Genomic DNA, 23507 nt, shown 5'->3' on the forward strand with positions numbered 1-23507 from the left:
CAGAGCAGGCACAGCATGCCACTATCCATGCGGGGTCCTTCTTCAGTCTCGTAACATAGAATTATGAAAAAATAAAATAAACATATGAGGAAACCCAACTCCATGGGGTGGCAGGTGGGTTTCGTGAGGACTAACATCCTGCTGTCCAGCAGAACACCTGTTACAGGTAAACAACTCTGCTTTCTCCTGGGACAAGGAGGATGGTAGTCCTCACACATGGGTGAATCCCTAGCTGCAGGCTGTTCCCGAACATCCATCAAAAAACCAAACAAGCATGTAACTAGGTGCCAACAGGCACAACAAGTGCTGTTGTTAACAACGGGAGGCAGCCTGAACCTGAAAACAGGGCCATAGGCTGGAAGAGGTGTGTTTCAAAGTTGAAAAAGATTCCAGAGGCCAGACTGGCCAAAATTACTGTCACATCAGCTTTTCCTGTCCAGACAGTAATGCGAAGCAAAGGTGTTGCAGCTTTGCAGATCTCATCCACAGGGACTTCTCACAAGTGGGCCACCAAAGTCGCCATGGCTCTGACAGAGTGAGCCATGACATGGCCACCAAGCTGCAGTGCCGCCTGCGCATAGCAATAGGAGATGCAATCTGCCAGCCAGTTGGATAAGGTTTGCTTTGTCACAGCAACTCCTAAATGGTTTTTGTCAAAAGAAAGAGTTGTGTGGATTGCCTATGACCTGCTGTCTGCTCCAGGTAAAAGGCCAAGGTTCTCTTGCAATCAGGCTATGAAGAGTCCATTCTCCCTGGTGCAAATGAGGCTATAGAAAGAAGGTGGGTAGGACAATCGACTGGTTCAGATGGAAATCCGTCACCACCTTTGGTAAGAACTTGGGATGAGTAAGAACTTCGTGTAAGGTGGGTATGACATCAAAGCTTGAAGTTCACTGACTGCATGCTAAGGTGACCCCATTAGGAAAACTCAAGAACTTTAGGCCACAGGAGCACATGGGTTCGAAAGGAGCCTTCATAAGCTGGCCCAGGAACATGTTGAGGTCCAAGGACACCACGGGAGGCCGGAGAGGAGGCTTCAGTTGAAGCAGGCCCCGCATGAAGCGCCCCACAATAGGATGCACAGATGTGGGGGCACCATCCACTTCTTGGTGGTAAGCCCCAAAGGCACTAAGATGCACCCTCACTGAGTTGGCTTTTAGTCTAGATTCAGAGGTTTAGCAGGTAGTCCAGCAATTTTGGGGTAGAGCAGGAGAACAAATCTAAACTGAGACTTTCACACCAAGCGGAAAACTGCTTCCACTTTAGGCCATAAGACTTCCTAGTAGATGGCCTCCTGGACTCCAGCAAGACCTGGGACACTTCATCTGAGAGTTCCCAGGGCTGTAAAATCAACCTTTTATCATCCACGCCATGAGGGACAAGGCTGGAGGTTGGGATGATGTAACCAACCCCCATCCTGTGATATGAGATCTGGGGCAGTCCCCAGATTAATCGGTTCCCTCAGGGCGAGATCTTGGAGGAGAGAGAACCAGATTTGATGCGGCCAATAAGGGGCAATGAGAATCATGATCCCATGATCCTGCTGGAGCTTCAAGATGGTCTTCGACTCTAGTGGAAGCAGAGGGCACGCATACAGGAGGCCCCTGAATGCGTCCGATGCCTTCCTGCCACCCTCCTGGGATAAGGAGCAGAACCGAGCTACCTTCCTCTTTCAGGGGGAAGCAAACAGATCCATGTTCAGGGTTTCCTAAAGACGGAAGATCCAATCTGCAGCCTCCTGCTTCAGAGACCATTCATGGAGTTGGAACGATCGACTCAGACCATCCGCCACCACATTCTCCAGTCCTGGGAGGTACATGGACTGGAGCAGGATGCCCTGGGACAGAGCCCATTACCAGATGTGAACAGCTTCCTGGCAGAGGAGGTATGATCTCATGCTCCCCTGTTTGTTGAGGTACCACATTGCCACCTGGTTGTCTGTCCGGATTTGGACCATCTTGTTGGCCAGACAATCCCAAAATGCCCAAAGCGCGTACTGGAATTCCCAGAGCTCCAGGAACTTTTCCTGGTGTTGCGCTTCCTGGGTGTACCACAGACCTTGGATGTGGAGCTCCTCCACATGGCCACCCCACCCAAAATGGGAGGCATCTGTGATGAGCACAGCCTGAGTCAGGGATGCCTGGAATGATATCCCCGCCTCCAAGTTGGACATGGGCTCCCACCATGACAAGGAGACCCAGAGCAGCTGAGTGATAAGAATGTACACTCGAAGATCCTAAGTGGCCTGACACCACTGGGAGTGTAGAGTCCACTGAGATCTGCACATGTGTAGACGAGCGAGGGGAGTGACATGGACTGTTGCCGCCATGCGTCCCAACAGCTGCAACATGAGGTGCACCGAGACCTGGTGACTCCAAAAGATCGCTCTTGCTAGGGCCATTAAGGTGAGTGCCCAGTCTCGAGGCAAGAATGCCTGAGCCTGCACCGTGTCAAAGCTGGTTCCAATGAAGTCCAAATGTTGCAACGGAGTCAGTTGAGACTTCGGGTAGTTGATCAGTAAAACCAGAGTCTCCAAGACCCAAATGGTGGAGTGCAGGGACTGCAGTGTGACTTCCTAGCTGGAATTTTTGATGAGACAAATCATCCAGGTAGGGAAAGATCTGTGCGTGCAATTTCCACAAGTAAGCGCCATCACTGCCAGGTACTTGGTGAAAACACAGGGTGCCGACACCAGGCTAAACGGCAGCACTCGGTACTGGAAGTGCTGTCCGCTCACCATGAACCGCAGATACTTCTTGTGGACACAGGAAATTTTGATGTGGGCGTAGGCATCTTTTAGGTCGAGGGAGAAAAGCCAGCCTCCCTTCCAAGTGCCAAGAGAAACCATCTCGACTTGTCCCTTTTCAGGAATTTGTTCAAGGCCTGGAAGTCCAAAATAGGATGGAGTCTCCAGTTCTCTTTGGAATCAGGAAATATCTTGAATAGAAACCACTCCCCCATTGTCATGGTGGCTCGACCACCCTGGCTAGTAAAAGGGCAGAGAGCTCTGTGAGAAGAATCTCCTAATCCGCCGAGATGCCCTAAGAGGGGCATGGCGGAGAGTCTGGTGGGGTTACCCTGAAAGTTTAGTCTGTACCCTCGACAAATCGTGGACAGGACCCACTGATCTGAGTTGATGGACAGCCAATGGCCCACAAAGAGCCATAGCTGGCCCCTGACCGAAGGGCTCGCCATCGAGGGTACTGGAGACTGGCTTGTGCTCCCTTGCCACCAGTCAAAAGCCCGTATCTGGACTTTGCTGGGGGCTGTTGTGAGACCTAGGGCCAGCCTGTTTGGCCCTCACCAAGGATGCCAGAGGGTAGAACTTCCTCGGGCAGTAAAATGGATGCTTAGGTCCCTGCCATGAAGACCTGTAGCCTGCAGGTCTGAGGTGCTGGCCAAGAGGTGCTGGAGAGTCTAATGGTGATCCTTCAGCTGTGCCACTGCCTCCTTAATCTTATAAGTGAAGAGGATCTCTCCGGTACAGGCCAGGTCTGCAATGTGCTCCTGAATCTCTGGACAGAGGTCAGAGGCATGGAGCCAAGCTATGCGGTGAGCACGGATGCCAGAGGCCACCATTCTTGCCAACATCTCGAAGATGTCATAGGTGGAATGGACTTTATGTTTATCACATTCCAACCCCTGCTGGTCCACCTTCAGGAAGTCCTCCTGCAGTTGGTGAGGTAGGTGCTCAACCATATCCTGGACTTTCTTCCAGAGATTCCTGGAGTACTGACTCATGTACAGATGGTAGCAAGCGATACACACCGCCCACATGGATCCTTGGAAGACTTTTCTCCCCAGGGCATCTAGAGCTCTATGTTCTCGGCTTGGGGGGTGCCAAGGCATGGGTCCAAGAATGCTTCGCCTTTTTGAGGGCGGACTCCACCACCATAGACTGGAGCTGACGCCTGGTGGGCTGAACAGGTACACTGCATTGGTCTTCCTGTTCACCAGAGATACTGAGATGGGGTGTTCTCAGAGCCGGACACAGATATTTTTAAAGATGTCATGGATTGGGTCAGCCACCACCTCTTTTACCGGACCTACAAACTAAAAATCTCCAACATTTTGTGGTGGGAGTCCTCCTCCGTTAGGAGCTGAAAAGGGATGGACCCTGCCATGGCCTGCACAAAACCTGCAAACAGGTTCTTGGGCAGAGACTGACGTCTCTCCTTCGGAGGCGACGGCTTAGAGGACAGATCCTCGGAGTCCTCCAACGAGGTCTCAGACGCATCATCCCCCTCCACGGGTCGTACGGAGCATCTTCTTCACTTAAGACCTCCGGGGACACTCGAAGGGTTGGCTGGACCATGTCTGCAGCCCGAGGCACCAATGGTACAGAGGGCATCAATGGCCCCGAGGGCTTTGAGGGACCCAGTAGAGGTTCAGGTAATGCCAGCCGTAGGAGTGGCCGTGGAAGCGATGCCATCGGGCCCAGTGGCCTGCCCTCACCGAGGAATTTGCGACCAGAATTGGTTCCACCAGAGGCAACATCGGTGCTCCCCGGGGCATTGAAGGCTCCTGGGGCAGTGGCACTGGCTGCGTCGACAGCGCCCAGAGGAGCAAATCCAGGCACTCCAGTAACCGTGCAAGCATTGTCGGCACAGGCTCTGGCAGCGGTGGCGGCCCCGGTGGGGCCGGCAGCTCGATGCCTTGTAGGGCTCGGCTGACCGCCAACCGCTCTCTGCACTCTAACTACTCTTGAAATGTCACCGAAGAAAGGACAGCCAGATGAGGAGAAGGAAGGTAACCTGGACCCCCTCAGAACACCTGAGGGAGACCGGTGCCCAGCACCGAAGCCAATGGGGACTGCCTTGGGCCACTGGCCTCAATGGAAGGCAATGCTTCCTCGGGCCGGGGACGCTTTGGGGGCACCTCAGGCTGATCCGGTGTCTTCACGAGCCTGGTCTCATGCTCTGACGGGGACAGATGATTGTGCTTGTTTGATCTCCCATAATGCTCAGCCCAGTTCTTCCGGACGTGGAACGAGAGGAAATGGAAGCAGGCCAGTCCCCTGCGCCCAATTTGACCAGGGGACCTGGTGGAGGAGGGACGCACAGGGCCACCAGCCACTAGCTCCCCTTTTCATAGGGGTGTCGACGCCCCCATCGTCAATGCTGAGGGGACCAGACGGCCTGGGGCCAAATAGTTTTTCTATTTTTATCAAGGTGCACAGCGACCCTCGGGGGTCATCTGAACACAAAAAGGGAACCCCTGACATCGTGTGATACCCCCAGGCACAAACAGACCTTGTGGGGGGACTGTAAAAGACATGGTCCAGGGGCACTGGGGGCCCTGGCAAAACCTCAAAGACGCCATTTGAAAAAGTACCTGACGAGCAGTCGAAGGCCAGCAGCCACTGGAGAACAGCACTGTCGAGATCGACCACACAAAACGTACCAAAAGGCACCACTCACTGCGACGCCCTCTAACTAAGGCCATGATGAGAGATGAGGGACCCCGGCGCGGGAAGGAAAACTGAGAAGCCTTGACCGTGGACATTTTCCAACAAAAAGATGAGCTCCACATCCGCGAGTTGACAGTTCCGCAGAAAAGAAGCGACTGAAGAGTGATCCCGCGTGGATAGTGGCATGCAAACTCTGACAAAAGTTTTCCATGCCAGGCTCCATTTGATGATGTCACCCATGTGTGAGGACTACCATCCTGCTTGTCCCAGGAGAAGCTTTCTTTCCTGGTCAGCTACATTTATCCTCTGCAGCTTGCATCTTTTGAATAATAATTTGCATTCCTCCAATTAAGATACCAACATGCTTTATAGTCCTAGCACTTCAGAAAGTTACATGCAGGCATCTTCAGTATGAATAGACCCACACAACTTCTAAAGGGTGTGAGGGAGGAGACAAATAAAATACTGACATTAGTACAGGATTAAAGTTCAGAGGTCTGATTCAGGGAAGCATAGTGATTTGGTCTAGGTCATTAAAATATATTGAAGGAGTCCATTAAAAATTGAGATGGTAACCACCCCTCAATGTTATAAAATTATAAAGTATGTTACCCAATTCTGAACTAGTGTAATCTGCTATTATCCAAGGAAACACAGGGTACTGTGAGAGGTCATTGCAGCTCCGGTCCGCCAGGTTGTTGAGGTGAAGGAGGTATTCATAATTTGAGAGATGTCCTTTCTGCCACTGCAACATGTAGCTTTCTGCTGTGTACTCTGTAACATGATTCTCTGAAGAGGGGAAAAGATAAAAAGGGCATGACAAATATGTCTCCCTCTCCTTTCACAGATTGCTGTCCTCAGCTGTAGATACCTCAACCGGAAGAAAAAGGGTGTGTAGCATGTTGGTTCTCTTGTAGCTTGTGTTTTGTTTAATTTAAATTTATAATTTTTATTGATTTTTCAAAATTAGTCAACAAAAACAGGCATATAATTATACCATAATTTCAAGTCACTAAATCCATAATTTACCATTCAAAAAACATAAAATGGTCTAATTATGATCCAATCAATCAAAGGATGTCCTGCAGCATTTATCTAAACAATAACAGAGGCCTGGCAAACTAGGGGAGATAAAAAAGAAACTAATATTATTCTTACAAATGCATTGTTGTCCTGTAGTAATTATCATTTCACTGGACTATGCCTGGTGACATGGCTGCTCTTTTTTGCTCAACAAATTTATTTATTTATTTATTTATTTATTTCTTTTGTATACCGACATTCGATCGAGATATCACATCGGTTTCCAGATAACAGGTTGAATAGGGCGAGAACTGCCCTATTTTTACATTGTAACAAGATAACAATTAAATTAATTTAAACAATAAAATAATATACCATAAGAAACATTGCAACAGTTGTATATATAAATGTGAGTATAGAGTTGTGGCATATAGCCTATTTACAAAATGTACAATATTTTCAGATGCTCAGGAATAAAGAATATATAAACATCCTGTTGTTTCTTAACAATACATTTACAGGGATATCTAAGGTTAAATGTAAATCCCATTGACAATAATTCCTGTCTAAAGGTCAGAAACTCTCTTCTTCTATTCTGTGTGGAAACAGATAAATCAGGGAAAATCTTAACCCAGCTTTCCTGAAATGTGATGGGATATATGCTAAAATATTTTTTCATGACTTTATTTAAATCAAGTAAATTTATAAAAGCAACTAATAGCAATCCCCTATCAATTATTTGATTATCAGTGCTTTCAAGGAAATTTGTGAGATTGCCGTGTTTTGTTTAATTTAAAAGTGTTTTATTTTAAATGCATAAAACTACTGAAAGAACAAGCCAAATACGTTAAAGTATAGGAGAAAACAATGAGATTTCGCAGCACTGCAGAACCATTCCATGAAGACAAGCAGATCGGCATCACACTTACATTTTTGTACATTGGCTCCTAAGTAGTGCTACTAAATAAGGCAGTATCTCTAGAACACAACTTACTGACACATTTCATTCATACCCTTCCCTCATCACTCATATTTATTCTGCCATGCATATAACTGAAAATAGATATTATAGGAAACTGCATTGCAGTGAAATGTAATAAAATATTTACAGAACAGAGAGATTTTCAGTTAGATAACTACACCCTTAGCTTCTTTCTGTCAGGCTGTAAGGGTGATGAGAAGGTGGGGATGCGACTGGGCCCTTTCCTGCCTTAACCACTAAACAGACTCAATGACCTATAGAGCTCCAAAGCGGCAGCATGCGTGACTTAAAAAAAAAAAAAAAAAAAGGAGAGCTTTTCCTAAACTATGGGGTGCTTATATAGCATCTGTGTCCTCTTCTATAAGAAATAGATTCATCTCTGCATTTGATATTACTTCTCTAGCTGGTAAAAGGTCTGTAGTCAGTGATGAAGTTCTTGCTGATAATCAGTCTTGACTTATGATGCTTCTGGTCTGTGGTCATTCCTGCCTCAGGGGTTGAGTTGGAGGGGGGGGGGGGGGAGAGGGAATGGAAGGAGGATTCTTCTCTGTTTACTGAACTGAGGTTTTCAATTGTCTGTTCATGGTTCTATTAATATTTGTGATAAGGTTTTGTATAAAATGAATAAAGATATTTAAAAAAAAAAAAAGAAAAAAGGAAACATATGTACTTAAACCTTCCCTAACCAACTACAACTGAAAATGATAGAAAAAAGGAACAGAAGAAAAGTAAAATCTGGAAATCTATCACTGTGACCAATTACAGGATGTACTGTATGAAATAGAGAACTTGAGTAAAATAATTTTAGCAAGTGATTTGGTTACATTTTAACAGGCATGGTAGAATGGCACTTAATGTGTTACGCAATAAATTTTACTGAGGGCATTTAAATAAATAAATAACTAAATAATCAAACTTTCCCTTAATAGTGTGGCCTGGTATGAACATGGATATTAACTCAGAAAATTAGAATGGCCGGAGTAGCAGCCTAGAAATCTCCTATGCTAACAGGCCCAAGATGGAAGGGGGCTGAGGGAGGATTTTCTCCCCCTCCAACTCCTCCCTCCATAAAGATTGTGCCAACCTCCCTCTCATCCCTAGCAAGAGTGATTTAGACCCCTCTGGGGCACCTTCCTCCTGTTCGCACTCCAGCAAGAGTGAAGCAGCCCCCTCCACATCAAGAATCTTGCAACACTGCTAGGCAGCATCATTCTGAGATGGGTGGCTGTGTTAGCAGAAGGGCTCTGCAGTCTCTTCTGCCAGTGGAAGGTAGGGAAGGGAATGGGGCAAAACAATCTCTATGCAAAAGCAAGAAGAAGGGGTGAGGAGTTGTTTCCCAGTAGCAGGTGTTCTCCATGGACAGTAGGATCTCAGTCCTGACAGATGGAATGACATCATCAGATGGAGCCCAACATGGAAATTTGACTTCAAAGTTTCTAGAAAACTCTGAACATGCCCTATTAGGCATGTGCATTATGCTTCACTACTACGAGTCCATAATTTGAGAAGCCAACTCCAAGAGAAGGGGGAGGGTTTGTGAGGACTGACATTCTGCTGTCCTGTTTCAGGTAAGCAAGGATAAGCAGAATGTCATTTCTCACACCTGGAGAATCCCTAGCTACAGACTGCTCCAAACAAAAAAAAAAACAAAACCCAGAGGAAAACACCCCAAAACAGTGCCATGGGCAAAACCAGTTTTTGGTAGTAAAAGGCCATTTTTGTATTTTCTGTTTTGTTTTTTTTGTTATGGGGACAGCATGGAACCAAAATATCAGGCCCTAGAGGGGATGGAATTGAGTTCTACATCTCAAAAAGATTCCAGAGGACAGACAGGCCAACCTACTGTCGTGTCAGTAGTCCCTGGCCAAGCAATACTGCACTGTGAATGTGCATTAAGATTTATGATGCAGATTTGCAGATCTCCTCCGAGAAAGCTAATCCTAACTTAGGATGGCTCTGATACTATGAGCCTTGATGTGATCGACCAGATACAGGCCTGCCTGGGTGCAACAGAAGGATATGCAATCTGCTAACCCATTTGAAAAGGTGCATTTGGCAAAGGCAATTCCAAGCTTTTTGGTGTCTAAAGAAAAAAAAGCTGGGTGGACTTTCTTATGGCTTCAATCTGCTCCAGTGAGAAAGCCAAGGCTCTTTTGTAGTCCAAACTATAGTGCTCGTTCACCTTTTTGGACATATGGTCTGGGAAAGAATGTTGGAAGGATGATTAACTGGATATAGTGGAATCCAACATTACCTTAGGCAGGGACTTAGAATGCATGTGCAAAACCACTCTGTTTTGAAAAAATGCGGTATAAGGTGATAGTCACAAGGGCTTGGATCTTAACAACTATGTGAACCAAAGCAATTGCCACCAAAATATGATCTTCCAGGTCAGATTCTTCAGCTCACACAAGTCTATAGGCCCTAAAGGGAGCTTTCATCAGCTGGGTCAAAACCACAAGAGGTGGCTTGATAGAAGAATTCAATTGAAGCAAGCACCGCATGAAATGGACAACGAAAGGCTGTATATAGATGGGTTTACCTTCTGCATAGCGATGGTAAGCACCAATTGCATTGAGGTGAACCTTAACTGGGTTGATCTTAAGAGAGAGATGTAGAAGGTAATCAAGCAGGGTTTTGAGTGGAGCAGGAAAAAAGGATCTAGAGGCTTTCCCTCATAGCAAAAGACAAACCTCTTCCACTTTAAACTGTAGAACTTCCTAGTGGAGTTCTTCCTGGAAACCAGAAGAGCATAAGATGCATCCTCAGAAAATTTAGGAGTTGTAGAGGTAACCTCTAAACATCCAGGATTTGAGTACCTGGAGCTGATTGTGAATGACGACTTAGGGAATTCCCACAACCTGATAGGATTATGGATGGTCATTTTCTGGAGGAGCAAAAACCAAATGTGTTTTTGCCAATAGGAAGCTATAAGAATCACAGTTCCCCAGTCTCTTCTGAGTTTCAATAAGGGCTTTGCTACTAGTAGAACTGAAGAATATATGTACAGTAGACCCTGAACCCAATGATGACAAAGGCACCTGAGGATAGTTTGCCTTGAATCACTCTTCTGGATCAGATGAGTGGGATCTTTCTATTCAGAGGAGACACAAACAAATCTATAAGGGGTGCATCCCACTCGTGGAAAATCTGATTTGCTACCACACCCCCTCTCTCTCCTGTCTAGAGACCACTCATGGGATTCTAGGACCTAACTCAGTCAGGTTGCCAGGACATCCTCAACAACTGTAAGGTATGTGCCTCTGAGTACCATTCCCTGAGAAATGGCCTAGTTCCACAACTGGACATTCTCCTGATACAGGCGGTACAATTCCGTTTCTCCCTATTTGTTATGTAGAATATTGCTACTTGGCTGTTCACCTGAATGAGGTTAATTTTGTTGCTTAACCTATCCAGGAAATTTATATGATTAAGGGTTTCCTGGGCAGACGTAGGCCCTAGGTGCAGAGCCTATCCTCTTGGGCTCCACAGTCCAGGTTGGACGCATCCATAGTTAAGACAGTTTGCACTGGAGGAATTTGTAAGGGTATTCCCCTGGCAAGACTGGAATAAATCAGTCAATAGGAGAGAGTCCTTTAGAGCAGTGGTTCTCAACCTTTTTTTCTGTTGGGACACACCTGGCAGATGGTTCTCACATGCATGACACACTGAACACATGATCATCACGGGGCTAAATATAAACATATACTCTGCATCTACAGGAACTGCCCTGACCCCCCAACAATGGGCACAGAACAGAATTAGGACATTCCCCATTCAATTTACCATACAAAAAAAGATATTTCTGGTATCACCTCAGTAACAGCAACATAAACACTCTCCTACCAGGTGCAAAAGCTCTCCTTATGAACAAACAGTAATTTACCATCAATACATGTACTATTGAGAAACACAACACATAATATTGATACAAATGCCTATATGCTAGTAAAATCTTCACCTCGGTCACACACATAGAATTAACCTTCATCAATTACAGAAAGACTGTAAAGTACAATTATGGAGCCAGAAACTGGAATGGAAACCCAAAAGAGCCACTCTGCATTCAGTACAAAACAGAAATATAGCACCTAACAGACTCCCAGGATCTGCAATAATGTACAGAATCTAATGCGTAAAAAGTTACAACTGCATTATGGAACTCACTCAAACAGTAACAACCCTACCTATGAAAATGCAACACTACAAAAATTTAACCAGGCCTTAAACACCAATACAGTTTGGAAAACAGAATAAGTCAAGCTGCTATAGATCCATACATAGAAACTACAAGCTTGCAGAATACCCTTACCTGGGTCACACACACAGAACACAGACCCTCACCAAATACAGAATAAAGTGACCATCAAGTTAATATTTTTATTTTTCCATTGTTGCACAGCATACACTCAATCTGGTTTATTGCTGTTTCCAGTTCAGTTTTTGTTTCCATATTTCTATTTATACATTTCCCAAGTAATATAAAATAATAATTCTAAAACTAGACTAACAAATATAATAAATGTTTCAAAACAACTGATAAATAGAATATCATCCAATCATTTAAAAACTTACAAAATAATAAAAAATTCTCTAAACACCAATAAAATATTTCAATTAGCAGACACATCACATAATACCCAATAATTAAAATGGCAGTCATTCAAGAAAGATAAACTTAAAAAGCCACTTTTACTTACCCTCTCCAACAACTCTCATACTCCTTTCCCTTGAAGGCCAATAGCACACACCAGAAGCAGCAATGGCTGCTGAAGCTCTGTCCTCACGCTCCTCTTCCTTAGGGCCCATGACTAGTTTATCTCACACACACACACTTTCTGTCTCTCAAACACATACCAGTCACCTCCCTGACCAATCTCTTTCTCTCTCTCACACACACAAATTACCCCCTGACCAATCTGTTTCTCTCAAACACATATCAGTCACCTCCATGACCAATTTCTTTCTCTTACACACACCAGTCACTTCCCTGAGCAGTCTCTTGCTCTCACACATGTTTTCTCTCTTATTTACACACACAGTCTCACATACATTCTCTCATACACTTACACACATACTGGCTCACTCTCTCTGTCTCACTCACTCACCCCACCCCCGCCACATATAGCAGCTACAGCACAAGGCAGCCAGTCTGCTGCTATTAAAAGCAGAGTACTAATAGGCTGGAAACTGCAGCAGGAGTGATTCCCCCACCCTGCCCCGCAGCTGTAAGAAGGCAGCACTCAGCAGTTTGCCTGTGCTGCAATCATGGCACAGAGCAGTCGGCTGAGAATGTAATTCTATGCCTTTTCTTCTCTCCACTCCAGCTTATATTTTTTGCAGTTTGATAATTATTATTTCTATATTTTTTTGCTGGTGTCGCATTGATGAGAGAAGGGGAGATTGGAGCTTGGCCAGAGCGAGGGGGGGGGGGGGGGGGGGGACGACAGTGGCGCAGTATTCCTGCAGCCCCTGGCAAAGTGACCAGCCAGCACTGATCTTCAGCTTTGGGATTTCCTGCCATGCGGCTGTTGGGAAAAACCTCCATTAGCTGCTAATGGACGGATTTCGCCAGCAACCGGGTGGCAGGAAATCCCAGCAGCCACATTCTCGACTGACTGCTCTGTGACGCGAGGATTGCAGCACAGGCAAACAGCTGAGTGTTGCCTTCTTATCACTGCGGGGCTGGAGGGAGCCTTGGGATGTGATTTCTGCAGCGGCAGCAGTATGATAGCCTTTTCTTCTTCCCACGTGCCCTGTAAAGATCACTTCCTCTTCTGGGCCATAGAAAAGGTCATGTTCCTGTTGCCGGCTTCCACAAACACTGCTGCCGTTCCCCTCTGTGCTTGAATGTGCTGATAGCCTTAGCAGGAATGGCAGCAGTGTTCATCTCGCTGAGGTGGGGGGGGGGGGGGGGGAAGAGCAGCGGGTGCACGACACACCTGCCAGTGCTTCGTGACACACCAGTTGAGAACCGCTGCTTTAGAGGATAGGTGATGTGGATACCATCTCAAAGATCCTGGGTGACTTGATCCCACTGCAATCAGAGGGTCCACTGGACTCTTCTCATGTGAAGTCATGTCAAAGGAGTAACATGAACTGTTGATGCCATGAGGCCCAACAACCTCAGCATGTTCCATGCTGATGCCTGCCGACTCATTCTTATCCTCTCCACTATGGATATCAATGTGATAATCTTCTCTAGTTGGAGGATGGGTCTTTCCCAAGTCACATCTAGCAGCACTCCTATAAATTCCAATTGAGATGATGGGCTCAAGTGGGACCTGAGGTAGTTGATGATAAATCCTGCCAATCATCTGTTAAAGAAATATATACACCTCCAGTTTGCACAAGACATTTTATGAAAACACATGATGCTGATGCCAGACCAAAGATTAGCGTATGATATTGGGGGTGATGGTTACCTACTACAAATCTGAGATATTTTCTGTAACCTGGAAAAATATCTACATGGGTGTAAGCATCCTTTAGAAGTAGAGGCGCCGATATTTAAAAAAGCCTCCAACAGATAACTTACTTGACTAAAGTTAGCTGGATAAGTTATCCTAGATATTCAGTGGGATAAGCATCCCATTGATTATCCCCAGTTAAAGTTGTCCAGCTAAAGCCATCTGGTTAAGTTTTAACCTAACAGGCTAGCTTTTGAATATCGCCAGCTAGGCTTACAGTGTGGCCAGAAAACTATAGATGCAACCAATTATATTCAAAAGAATATAGCCAGTTATGTGCGGATGAGCAGTTAAAAAAAAAAAAGAAGAAGAAGAAAGAAACAGAAAAAAAAAAGGTTTGGGAGCCTTGCATGCCTATTCCCAACCCCTCCCCTCCCCCCCCCCCCCCCCCCTGCTACTCAATGAAAACAAAAGTGGGATTGTGGGCCAAGGTCTCCCCAAAATCCCTCACTGTATTGAAGATAACAGGGTTTGAAGGGTTGGCGTTGGCCTCTCTGCTCCCCCTCATTCAGAATAAATTTATCTCCAATGAGTTCTCTTATGCCTCCAAACTCTCCCCCACTACTAGCCCAACCCTAATCCTCCCACCCTCCCAGCACTATCTGAAATGGCAATCTTCAAGTGGAATCACAATATCCTGCTACCAGAATCTCGGTCGGCGCTTCCTGTGCTGCAATTTTGTTTTACTGCTCATTGCCAGTTAACCAGCTCAATTCTTTTGCAATACAGCCAGATGAGGCTACAGTTATCTGGGAACATAGTCCCAGATAACTTGCTTAGAGGCATCCATTTTGGTAAACAAGTCAGACTGGTTGGCATGTTTGCTGTCTGTAGTGATTGGGTGTGTGTACAGTACAAACTGTAGATTTTAATTTGATTGGTTTTGTGCGTTTGGTCGCACACTGGCCGTGTTTTGCGGTGTGCTCTTTCTGTTTGTCAGAGAAAGAGTAAACCACCTCTGAGGTATGTTTATGTACAGGGTTTTATTTTAGTTTCAGTGTGTTTTTATAGTTTTATTATAAGGAACCTGTATCTTAGTTTTTGTTCTTTTGTTTTTTATGTTTTCTTCAGTGAAGGCCCATTAGGTCCCACTTGATGTGTTATTAAGCCCTTGATGAATGTGGTCATTCCGGGAAGCATGCCTGTGATAACAGACTGTAAAACTACATTGAAGGAAACATTCCTTCGATGAAGTCTATATGATGTGAAAGGAACTGTTTGGAGATGTAGTATACATCTGCATGAATAGGGAAATTTGTGAAGACTGTGATTTATGCCTTTGAGGAAGTCACTTGTCGGCAAAACATGCTGGGTGTCTTTTTGGAACTCTGTCCTCTTCTGCTGAAGTCCATGCATCATTATGACCAGTTAACTAGTGGTCTAAGTTAATGTATTTTATATGATATGATATTGAACCTTTATATGATTGCTCAGAGTTATGCATTAATTGAAGCAAGTAATGTTTATGTGTAATTTTGTCTCTTTTGTTTGTTCATCTTTGGATCTTGTATTTGTTGTGGGCTTTAGTTTGTAAATGGGTATATTGTGATATTAGGGAAGTTTAAACAATGTTTTTTGAAGAAATTTTGCAATGCTGTACTTAGATGACTAAAGTGTTTTTGAATGCTTATTTAAGTTAGGTTTGTATCTCTGTTGGCTATTGGATATATTTAGATGCAAGTTTGTAACCATATAATCTTTTCCTTCTGAATTCAATCTCCACATGCTTACAATAGATACTTGGGTTTCTAGAAAAAGAATAAAAAATTGCTAGTTCTGTGGTTTTAATGAATGTATACATCAATAGGAGATGGAGTCTACAGGGGTGGGCAACAGTCCAAGGGAGACAGTGGTAGGATAGCAGAAAGAAGAAAAAGAGGCATAATGCTGGCAATCAAACAATCCTGCCCGCCACAAAAAATAAAAATTAAAACCTCTAACCTAGATAAGATGCAATATAGTAATAGAGTTCATCTCGATCCTGAGGTCTGTAGAACTTTAAGTAGATATCAGAGCATAATTCACTTTCTGTGCAAAATACTTCAAGACCCTAAGAAATTAAAATGAAAGCACAAATTAGTTTAAATCCAGAATAGTAAGGTTATTGGTTTGTTAATCATTTGACGTCCATATTCAGCTGCTACCTGGCTGAGCAAGTTAGCCAGATAAATCTGGCTAATTTGGCAGGGATTTTCAGTGATGTGGCCACACTGATAAATATACCCAGTTAACTAATAGTTCCCTGGATAAGATTAGATGGCCAACTTTAGACCTACTTAATAGCAGCTGTAACTTATCCGGCTAACTTATAAGGCTGAATATTGGCATTTTTCCAGAACACCCTCATCCTGCCCCCCCCCCCCCCTTAGGTGGATAAATAATTATCTGGCTAAGTGGCAGATGCTGAATGTGGCCCAATACTTAAATGGCACCATTTAGCTGGATAAGTCTGAATTTATTCGCTAAGAAGCACTGAATATCGACCTCATAGTTATGAATGCAGTTGATTTCAGCAAAGGATAATACTAAACTATTATAGTAGTCTAAACCAATTTTAGACATGTTATTCATCTATATGAGCCCCCATTCTGTCTACAGAACAAAGCCCCAAAAGTCATGTCCTCTTTTGTGGTGAGCAGAATATGGGTAAAGGAGGGAACACACTGAACAAAAGGTATAATATGCACACCATCAATAAGAAATACACATTTGGAGTTCTCTGCTAGAGATTCATGTACATTTCCATCTTTAGGAGGTAATTTTCAAAAGAATTTACGCAGTAATTTTCAAAATAGTTTACACACAAAATGTGGTTTAGAAAATTGCTACGATATGTGCTACTTTTATACGCATTAACTCCTTTGAAAATTCTGTCCTTAATCTTTACCTTCCTACAGTATTAAAAATTGATTCTAGTAAGCGCACTTCAAATCTGAAGAACTGAAAGCGTAATGTGTTTGTTTTTTTTGGGGTTTTTTTTTTTTAAATTCCCATGTTTTCTGGACATCATTCTTCCAGATGCCTTCCTGTGCTAGATAAGACCTTTTCCAGGGCAGGTTTGGCAGAGAATGGCTGCCTTACTGGATATGGAACAGTTCCCAAGGCATACCATGTCCAAAATTCTGGAGAACACTATTAAAAAGAGTTCTCATTTTGGGGTTGATTTTAAAAGGAGCCCTACTTGTGTCGGCGCACGTTCCTTTGTAAAATCCCCCCCCCCCCCCACACACACACACACATGCGAGTCACGGGCTGCTCGCATGTGCGCGGATGTTAAAATCCAAGGGTCATGTGCACGCAGATATCATATTTTATAACATTGGTGCATCACCGCGCGCATGTTATAAAATCGGTGCGTCCATGTGCATGAACCGGGAAACACGCGCACATGGACACTCGCTCAAGTGTCTTAAAATAGACCCCTTAATGCACAACACAACACCCACTGGATATGGATGGGCAGATTTTTAAATTTCTCAGGTAAACACTGATTTATCCCTGGAAATGCTTTTGAAAAATTAGCCTGCAACTGGGTAGTTGCAAAGTCCGTGAGTACTGTTACCTGCAGACTTTGCACCAATTCTCAAGGGAAAAAAAGACAAGCATACTTTCCCTTTGAAAATTATCTAGGGAAAAAATATCCACAGAGATTTGCACCTGCTTTTTCTGGGGCTAATTTTTCCCTGATAAAACACGCAGAGGCCGATATTCAGTGGTGTTTATCCAGATAAGCAGTGATTTATCCAGCTAAGTGGCGGCTGCTGAACATTTGGCTACGAAGTTAGCCAGATGTCCGAAGGGCGGGCAGTGAGTGAATCGGGGCGGCTCTACTTATCCGCTTAACTTAGCCAGATAAGTAGCGATATTAGGTTACGTTAATCGGATATGTTAAACCTGCCATAGAGAAGCTCTAAATTAGCCAGATGTAATTTATCTGGCTAAATTGCACCAAACATGGAGATATTCAGCAGCATAGCCGTGTTGCTGAATATCTCATGTAAGTTAGACGGATACGTTTTATCCGGCTAACTGCCCTAACTGTTTTGATCTGAATATCAAGCCACACAATTTTGAAAATACAAAACTACATGCATTGTTGCATCCTCCAATCTAATCCTTCCTCTGATCACACCTGCGTTTTCCCCAGAAATAAAAGTCTATACATTGTGGATCCTCGTATTTACTCTCACCTGTGTAGTAGGTGGGCAGTTTTCGATGGCCCTATTTGCCCAGGTAAATGGCTTTTGAAATTTCTCTCTCCCTCCCCAGATCCTATTAACAGTAAAGATGAAGGCTACTTGTGCAGAATCAAACAATGCCATGCATAAAACAGAAATATGAATCATAATAGTAAAGATGCAAGCTACTCATGTGCAGAATCAAACAATGCCATGCATAAAACAGAAATATGAATCAGTAACAGTAAAGATGCGTGCTACTCATGTGCAGAATCAAACTATGCCATGCATATAAAACAGAAATATGAATCAGTAATGTGTTATAATAATAATAAATTGCCTTTTTCGACAGAAAGTCACTGAAAGCAGTGTACTACATAGAGCAAGGGTGGCCACCTCTAGTCCTCAAGAGCCACAAAAGGTCTAATTTTCAGGATATAAAGGGGAAGCATGATACATTTTAACTAAGTTGGTCTAAAAGAGGGTTTCAAATTTGCTTCATAGCACTTAATTCTGTGGTTCAGAAACATTATGAGCCTAGAGATCCTTGGCTTTAAATTTCATAATAAACCTTTTTCAACTTACCAGTGGCATCAGGCTATGTCTTCTTTTGTAAATACGGTGGATATCATGCAATCTTATCTGGACCACTGGAATCTTTAGGAACGAGAAAAAAAATACTATATATTGAAATATGATTAAAAAATAAGTAGAATAGTTTAAAAAGTAACAAATTTAAGTGCCTTCCAGTTAAACTGAGGAGAATATGTCTTGATAGTATTTATCTGGCAAGTAATTTATATATACAGAGATCCTAGTAGTTCGTGTTAGAAGTGCGAGTTAGCATTTATGTAATATCATTTCCTTTCACAAAGCCAGGGAACCCTGGTTTCCGTGATTCACAGTCTACTTCTCTAACCATTAGGCTATTCCAATCTAAAAAAATCCACATAACACATAAGAACGCAAATCTATGCACACATATTCTAGTATATGGAAACTAGAATAGAATATTAAACAATACAAGTTTTATCTAACTACTCTGAGTTGGCAAATGAAACAAATCAGCTCTTGTTACTCACAGGATATCTGTTGAGGGGCTGGAAATACAGGCTTTTCTCTGTGACACATACATGGCCAGGATTGGTCACCAAGGGTGTCACCATCTCCACCTCACATTCCATGTGTGATGTTTCAGTAACACTCTGAAATCTATCAAAAGCATTCACATATATTAGGCAGTAGAGATGTGCAATCGTTTATCACAAATTAGGCAATTTCAACGAAATTGCCTAATTGTTCGTGGATCGGGGGCCCCGAACCCCTATACGGTTTTTCCCCGAAATTCGGGGAAAATCCTTTTTTCGGTTTTTTTACGGGGGGAGGGGCACATTTATTTTTTTTTAATTAAAAAACACCCCAAGCATTACAATTAACATACATATAACCCCCTCCCACCATCCCTCCCCAAGACTTACTAACATCCCTGGTGGTCCAGCGGGGTCCCGCGAGCGATTTGCCCCTCCGTGCCCAGCGTGCCTGCCTCGCTCGAAATGGCGCTGATAGCCTCTGACCTATGTCACAGGGGCTACCGGTGCCATTGGTCAGCCCCTGTCACATGGCCATTGGCGCCATCTTGTGCTCCTACCATGTGACAGGGGCTGACCAATGGTGCCTGTAGCCCCTGTGACTATAGACCAGTGAGCCTGACTTCAGTGCCGGGAAAAATAGTGGAAACTATTCTCAAGATCAAAATCGTAGAGCATATAGAAAGACATGATTTAATGGGACACAGTCAACATGTATTTACCCAAGGGAAGTCTTGCCTAACAAATCTTCTTCATTTTTTTGAAAGGGTTAATAAACATGTGGATAAAGGTGAACCGGTAGATGTAGTGTATTTGGATTTTCAGAAGGCGTTTGACAAAGTCCCTCATGAGAGGCTTCTACGAAAACTAAAAAGTCATGGGATAGGAGGCGATGTCCTTTCGTGGATTACAAACTGGTTAAAAGACAGGAAACAGAGAGTAGGATTAAATGGTCAATTTTCTCAGTGGAAAAGGGTAAAAAGTGGAGTGCCTCAGGGATCTGTACTTGGACCGGTGCTTTTCAATATATATATAAATGATCTGGAAAGGAATACGACAAGTGAGGTTATCAAATTTGCGTATGATACAAAATTATTCAGAGTAGTTAAATCACAAGCAGACTGTGATACATTGCAGGAGGACCTTGCAAGACTGGAAGATTGGGCATCCAAATGGCAGACGAAATTTAATGTGGACAAGTGCAAGGTGTTGCATATAGGGAAAAATAACCCTTGCTGTAGTTACACGATGTTAGGTTCCATATTAGGAGCTACCACCCAGGAAAAAGATCTAGGCATCATAGTGGATAATACTTTAAAATCGTTGGCTCAGTGTGCTGCAGCAGTCAAAAAAGCAAATAGAATGTTAGGAATTATTAGGAAGGGAATGGTTAATAGAACGGAAAATGTCATAATGCCTCTGTATCGCTCCATGGTGAGTGAGACCGCACCTTGAATACTGTGTACAATTCTGGTCGCCGCATCTCAAAAAAGATATAGTTGTGATGGAGAAGGTACAGAGAAGGGCAACCAAAATGATGAAGGGGATAGAACAGCTCCCCTATGAGGAAAGGCTGAAGAGGTTAGGGCTGTTCAGCCTGGAGAAGAGACGGCTGAGGGGGGATATGATAGAGGTCTTTAAGATCATGAGAGGTCTTGAACGAGTAGATGTGACTCGGTTATTTACACTTTCGAATAATAGAAGGATTAGGGGGCATTCCATGAAGTTAGCAAGTAACACATTTAAGACTAATCGGAGAAAATTCTTTTTCACTCAACGCACAATAAAGCTCTGGAATTTGTTGCCAGAGGATGTGGTTAGTGCAGTTAGTGTAGCTGGGTTCAAAAAAGGTTTGGAGAAGTTCTTGGAGGAGAAGTCCGTTAATGGCTATTAATCAATTGTACTTAGGGAATAGCTACTGCTATTAATTGCATCAATAGCATGGATTCTTCTTAGTGTTTGGGTAATTGCCAGGTTCTTGTGGCCTGGTTTTGGCCTCTGTTGGAAACAGGATGCTGGGTTTGATGGACCCTTGGTCTGACCCAGCATGGCAATTTCTTATAGTATGGGCAAAGGCTATCGGCGCCATTTTGATTACTATTCCCTAAGTCTTGGGGGGGGGGGGGGTCAAGACTTGCCAAAAGTCCCTGGGGGTCCAGCGGGGATCCGGGAGCAATCTCATTGTTGGCTGCTAGTAATCAAAATGGCGCTGATAGCCTTTGCCCATACTATGTCGCAGGGGCTACCGGCGCCATTGGTCAGCCCCTGTCACATGGCAGGAGCACAAGATGGCGCCAATGGCCATGTGACAGGGGCTGACCAATGGCGCTGGTAGCCCCTGTGACATAGGTCAGAGGCTATCGGCACCATTTTGAGCGAGGCAGGCACGCCAGGCATGGAGGGATAAATTGGTCGCGGGACCCCGCTGGACCGCCAGGGATGTTGGTAAGTCTTGGGGAGGGATCGGGATGGTCGCGGGGGGGGGGGGGGTTGTTTTTAATGTTTTATAGTAAGTTTTAATGCTTGGGGTAGGTTTTTTTTAGCTTCGTTTTCCCGCGTCGGTTTTTGGACTGGTTTCGGTTTTCCCTGTTTAGTTTTTCAAAAAACCTAACAGAGGAAAACCAAACTTTACCCCAAAGCGTCCGACTCAAAAAACGACCTGGCAGTAAAAAACAAAGCTCATCTCTATTAGGCAGCATTTATACATTTTACTGAGCATAAATGTGCTATTAGGATAGAACTCTGCACTATTATGGTTGACTAAGACAACTAGTAACTGAGAACCTATAGCCAAAAGGACAGATTTTCAATGCACAATTCATATTATGAATGTGTGAGGCCTTTGAAGCCAGCAGATAGTGTTACTGTACTTTTGAAGCCAGAAAAATTCAAACTCAAGAACGTATACACTTGAGCATAAAACATCTGGTGCTATAAATATTTGACAGCAGTAAAACAAGAGGACTGCCCATTACTTCAAGATAATGATTCAAACATAACCTAGGAAATAGAAACAAAACACACAAAACAAAAACACTAAGAGGTCCATAATCATAAGTGATTTAGACGAATCACTCAAAAGTTACCCAACTAAATGGCAAATTTGGAGTATTCAGCCACTTATCCAGCTACATTAATTTATCCAGATAGAAAAGGGATTTTCTTGAGAGGGGTTGAGTTATATCCAGCTAAGACCTAGATTTATCATTTTGAAATAAATTTTGCAAAAATAGTGCCCGTGATAAAAAAAGGGGCGTGGTTAGAGTAATTTGAGAGAAAGAGAAAAAGAGAGAAGAGACTCTTTATAAGGCTCTCATACAAAGTAAACTATTATTCCACTATAGGAGGGACAACCAGTAACTCGGGATGTGGTTTTGGTGGTAGTCTAGGTTTTGAGGGGCAGTTTTACATGCACAGTTAGAGGTACGAACAGCATAGTACACATCAGTGAAGATTTGATATGATTTTAAGTGAGGAAAGGTACACAAAGATGAGATTTGTACATGATACTCTCGACTTAGCTTGGCATCACACACAATGCTAAGAATCCCTCATTTTAATTTACTCCACCCTAACTCCACCCAACCTCCTCCCATTTGGAAAAAATTTGCATACGCATCTCACGATGCGTTATTTATCACGGGCGTTATCGTGAATGTTAGGGCCCTAACACCTGTGATAACGCCCTAACGCGATTTGATAAATGACCCTGTAAGAAAGCCAGATAAGTTTATGCCTGCTGCAAAGCAGTACTAATGTTATCCAGCCTTGTGTAGCCGGATAATCTGCCATTTAACCAGATATCTTCAAAAGATAACCGATTATGTGGCAATCATACTAAGAAAAAAATATTAAAAACCACAGGCCTAAAGACCCTACCCAGCCCCCCATCTCCCTCCCACCCAAGGTCCAAAGGCTCGGCCTACCATCTGCTCCCAAAGCTCCCTGCATCTGATAATGAATAAAATATAGGGGCCGGGGAGTAGTGGCAGTCTCTCCCCCCTCCCAGCCCCTCGCCCCCAGGTCCCATTTGTTTAGCATAAATTTGTATCTCAGAACACCCTCCTTCCCCCCATCCCAACCCTTACCCTCCGACTCTCACTGTACTGGAGAAATTACTTACATCATCATTTTGTTTTCCTTAGTGTAGACAGATGGACTCAGGACCAGTGGGTTATGCTTCCCTGCCAGCAGATGAAGATAGAGCAAGCTGCCGTCACAGTATATAAACTCCTGCAGTGACCCCAGCCTGCCAGTATTCTCTTCAAAAAGCAACTGTGGACAGTCTAGCAAAAAACTTGATTAAAAACAGTCAACCAGAACTGTACTCAATCAAGAATAACATTGAACTCAAGG

General features: G+C 43.9%; 1 protein-coding gene across 1 annotated transcript in view; it reads right to left on the bottom strand.

Annotated features, from left to right (window-relative positions):
• NSMAF (neutral sphingomyelinase activation associated factor) overlaps positions 1-23507 on the bottom strand; it is a 267295-nt gene that overhangs the window by 137858 nt on the left and 105930 nt on the right. Inside the window, exons 10-13 of the mRNA XM_029591349.1 lie at positions 19146-19275; positions 18649-18720; positions 15827-15935; positions 6023-6199 (exon numbers count right to left, since the gene is read on the bottom strand). Coding sequence (XP_029447209.1) covers positions 6023-6199; positions 15827-15935; positions 18649-18720; positions 19146-19275 — 488 coding nt within the window. The remainder of the gene's footprint in view (positions 1-6022; positions 6200-15826; positions 15936-18648; positions 18721-19145; positions 19276-23507) is intronic.

This window comes from Rhinatrema bivittatum, chromosome 2, assembly GCF_901001135.1.
Source record: "Rhinatrema bivittatum chromosome 2, aRhiBiv1.1, whole genome shotgun sequence".
Classification (NCBI taxonomy): domain Eukaryota; kingdom Metazoa; phylum Chordata; class Amphibia; order Gymnophiona; family Rhinatrematidae; genus Rhinatrema; species Rhinatrema bivittatum.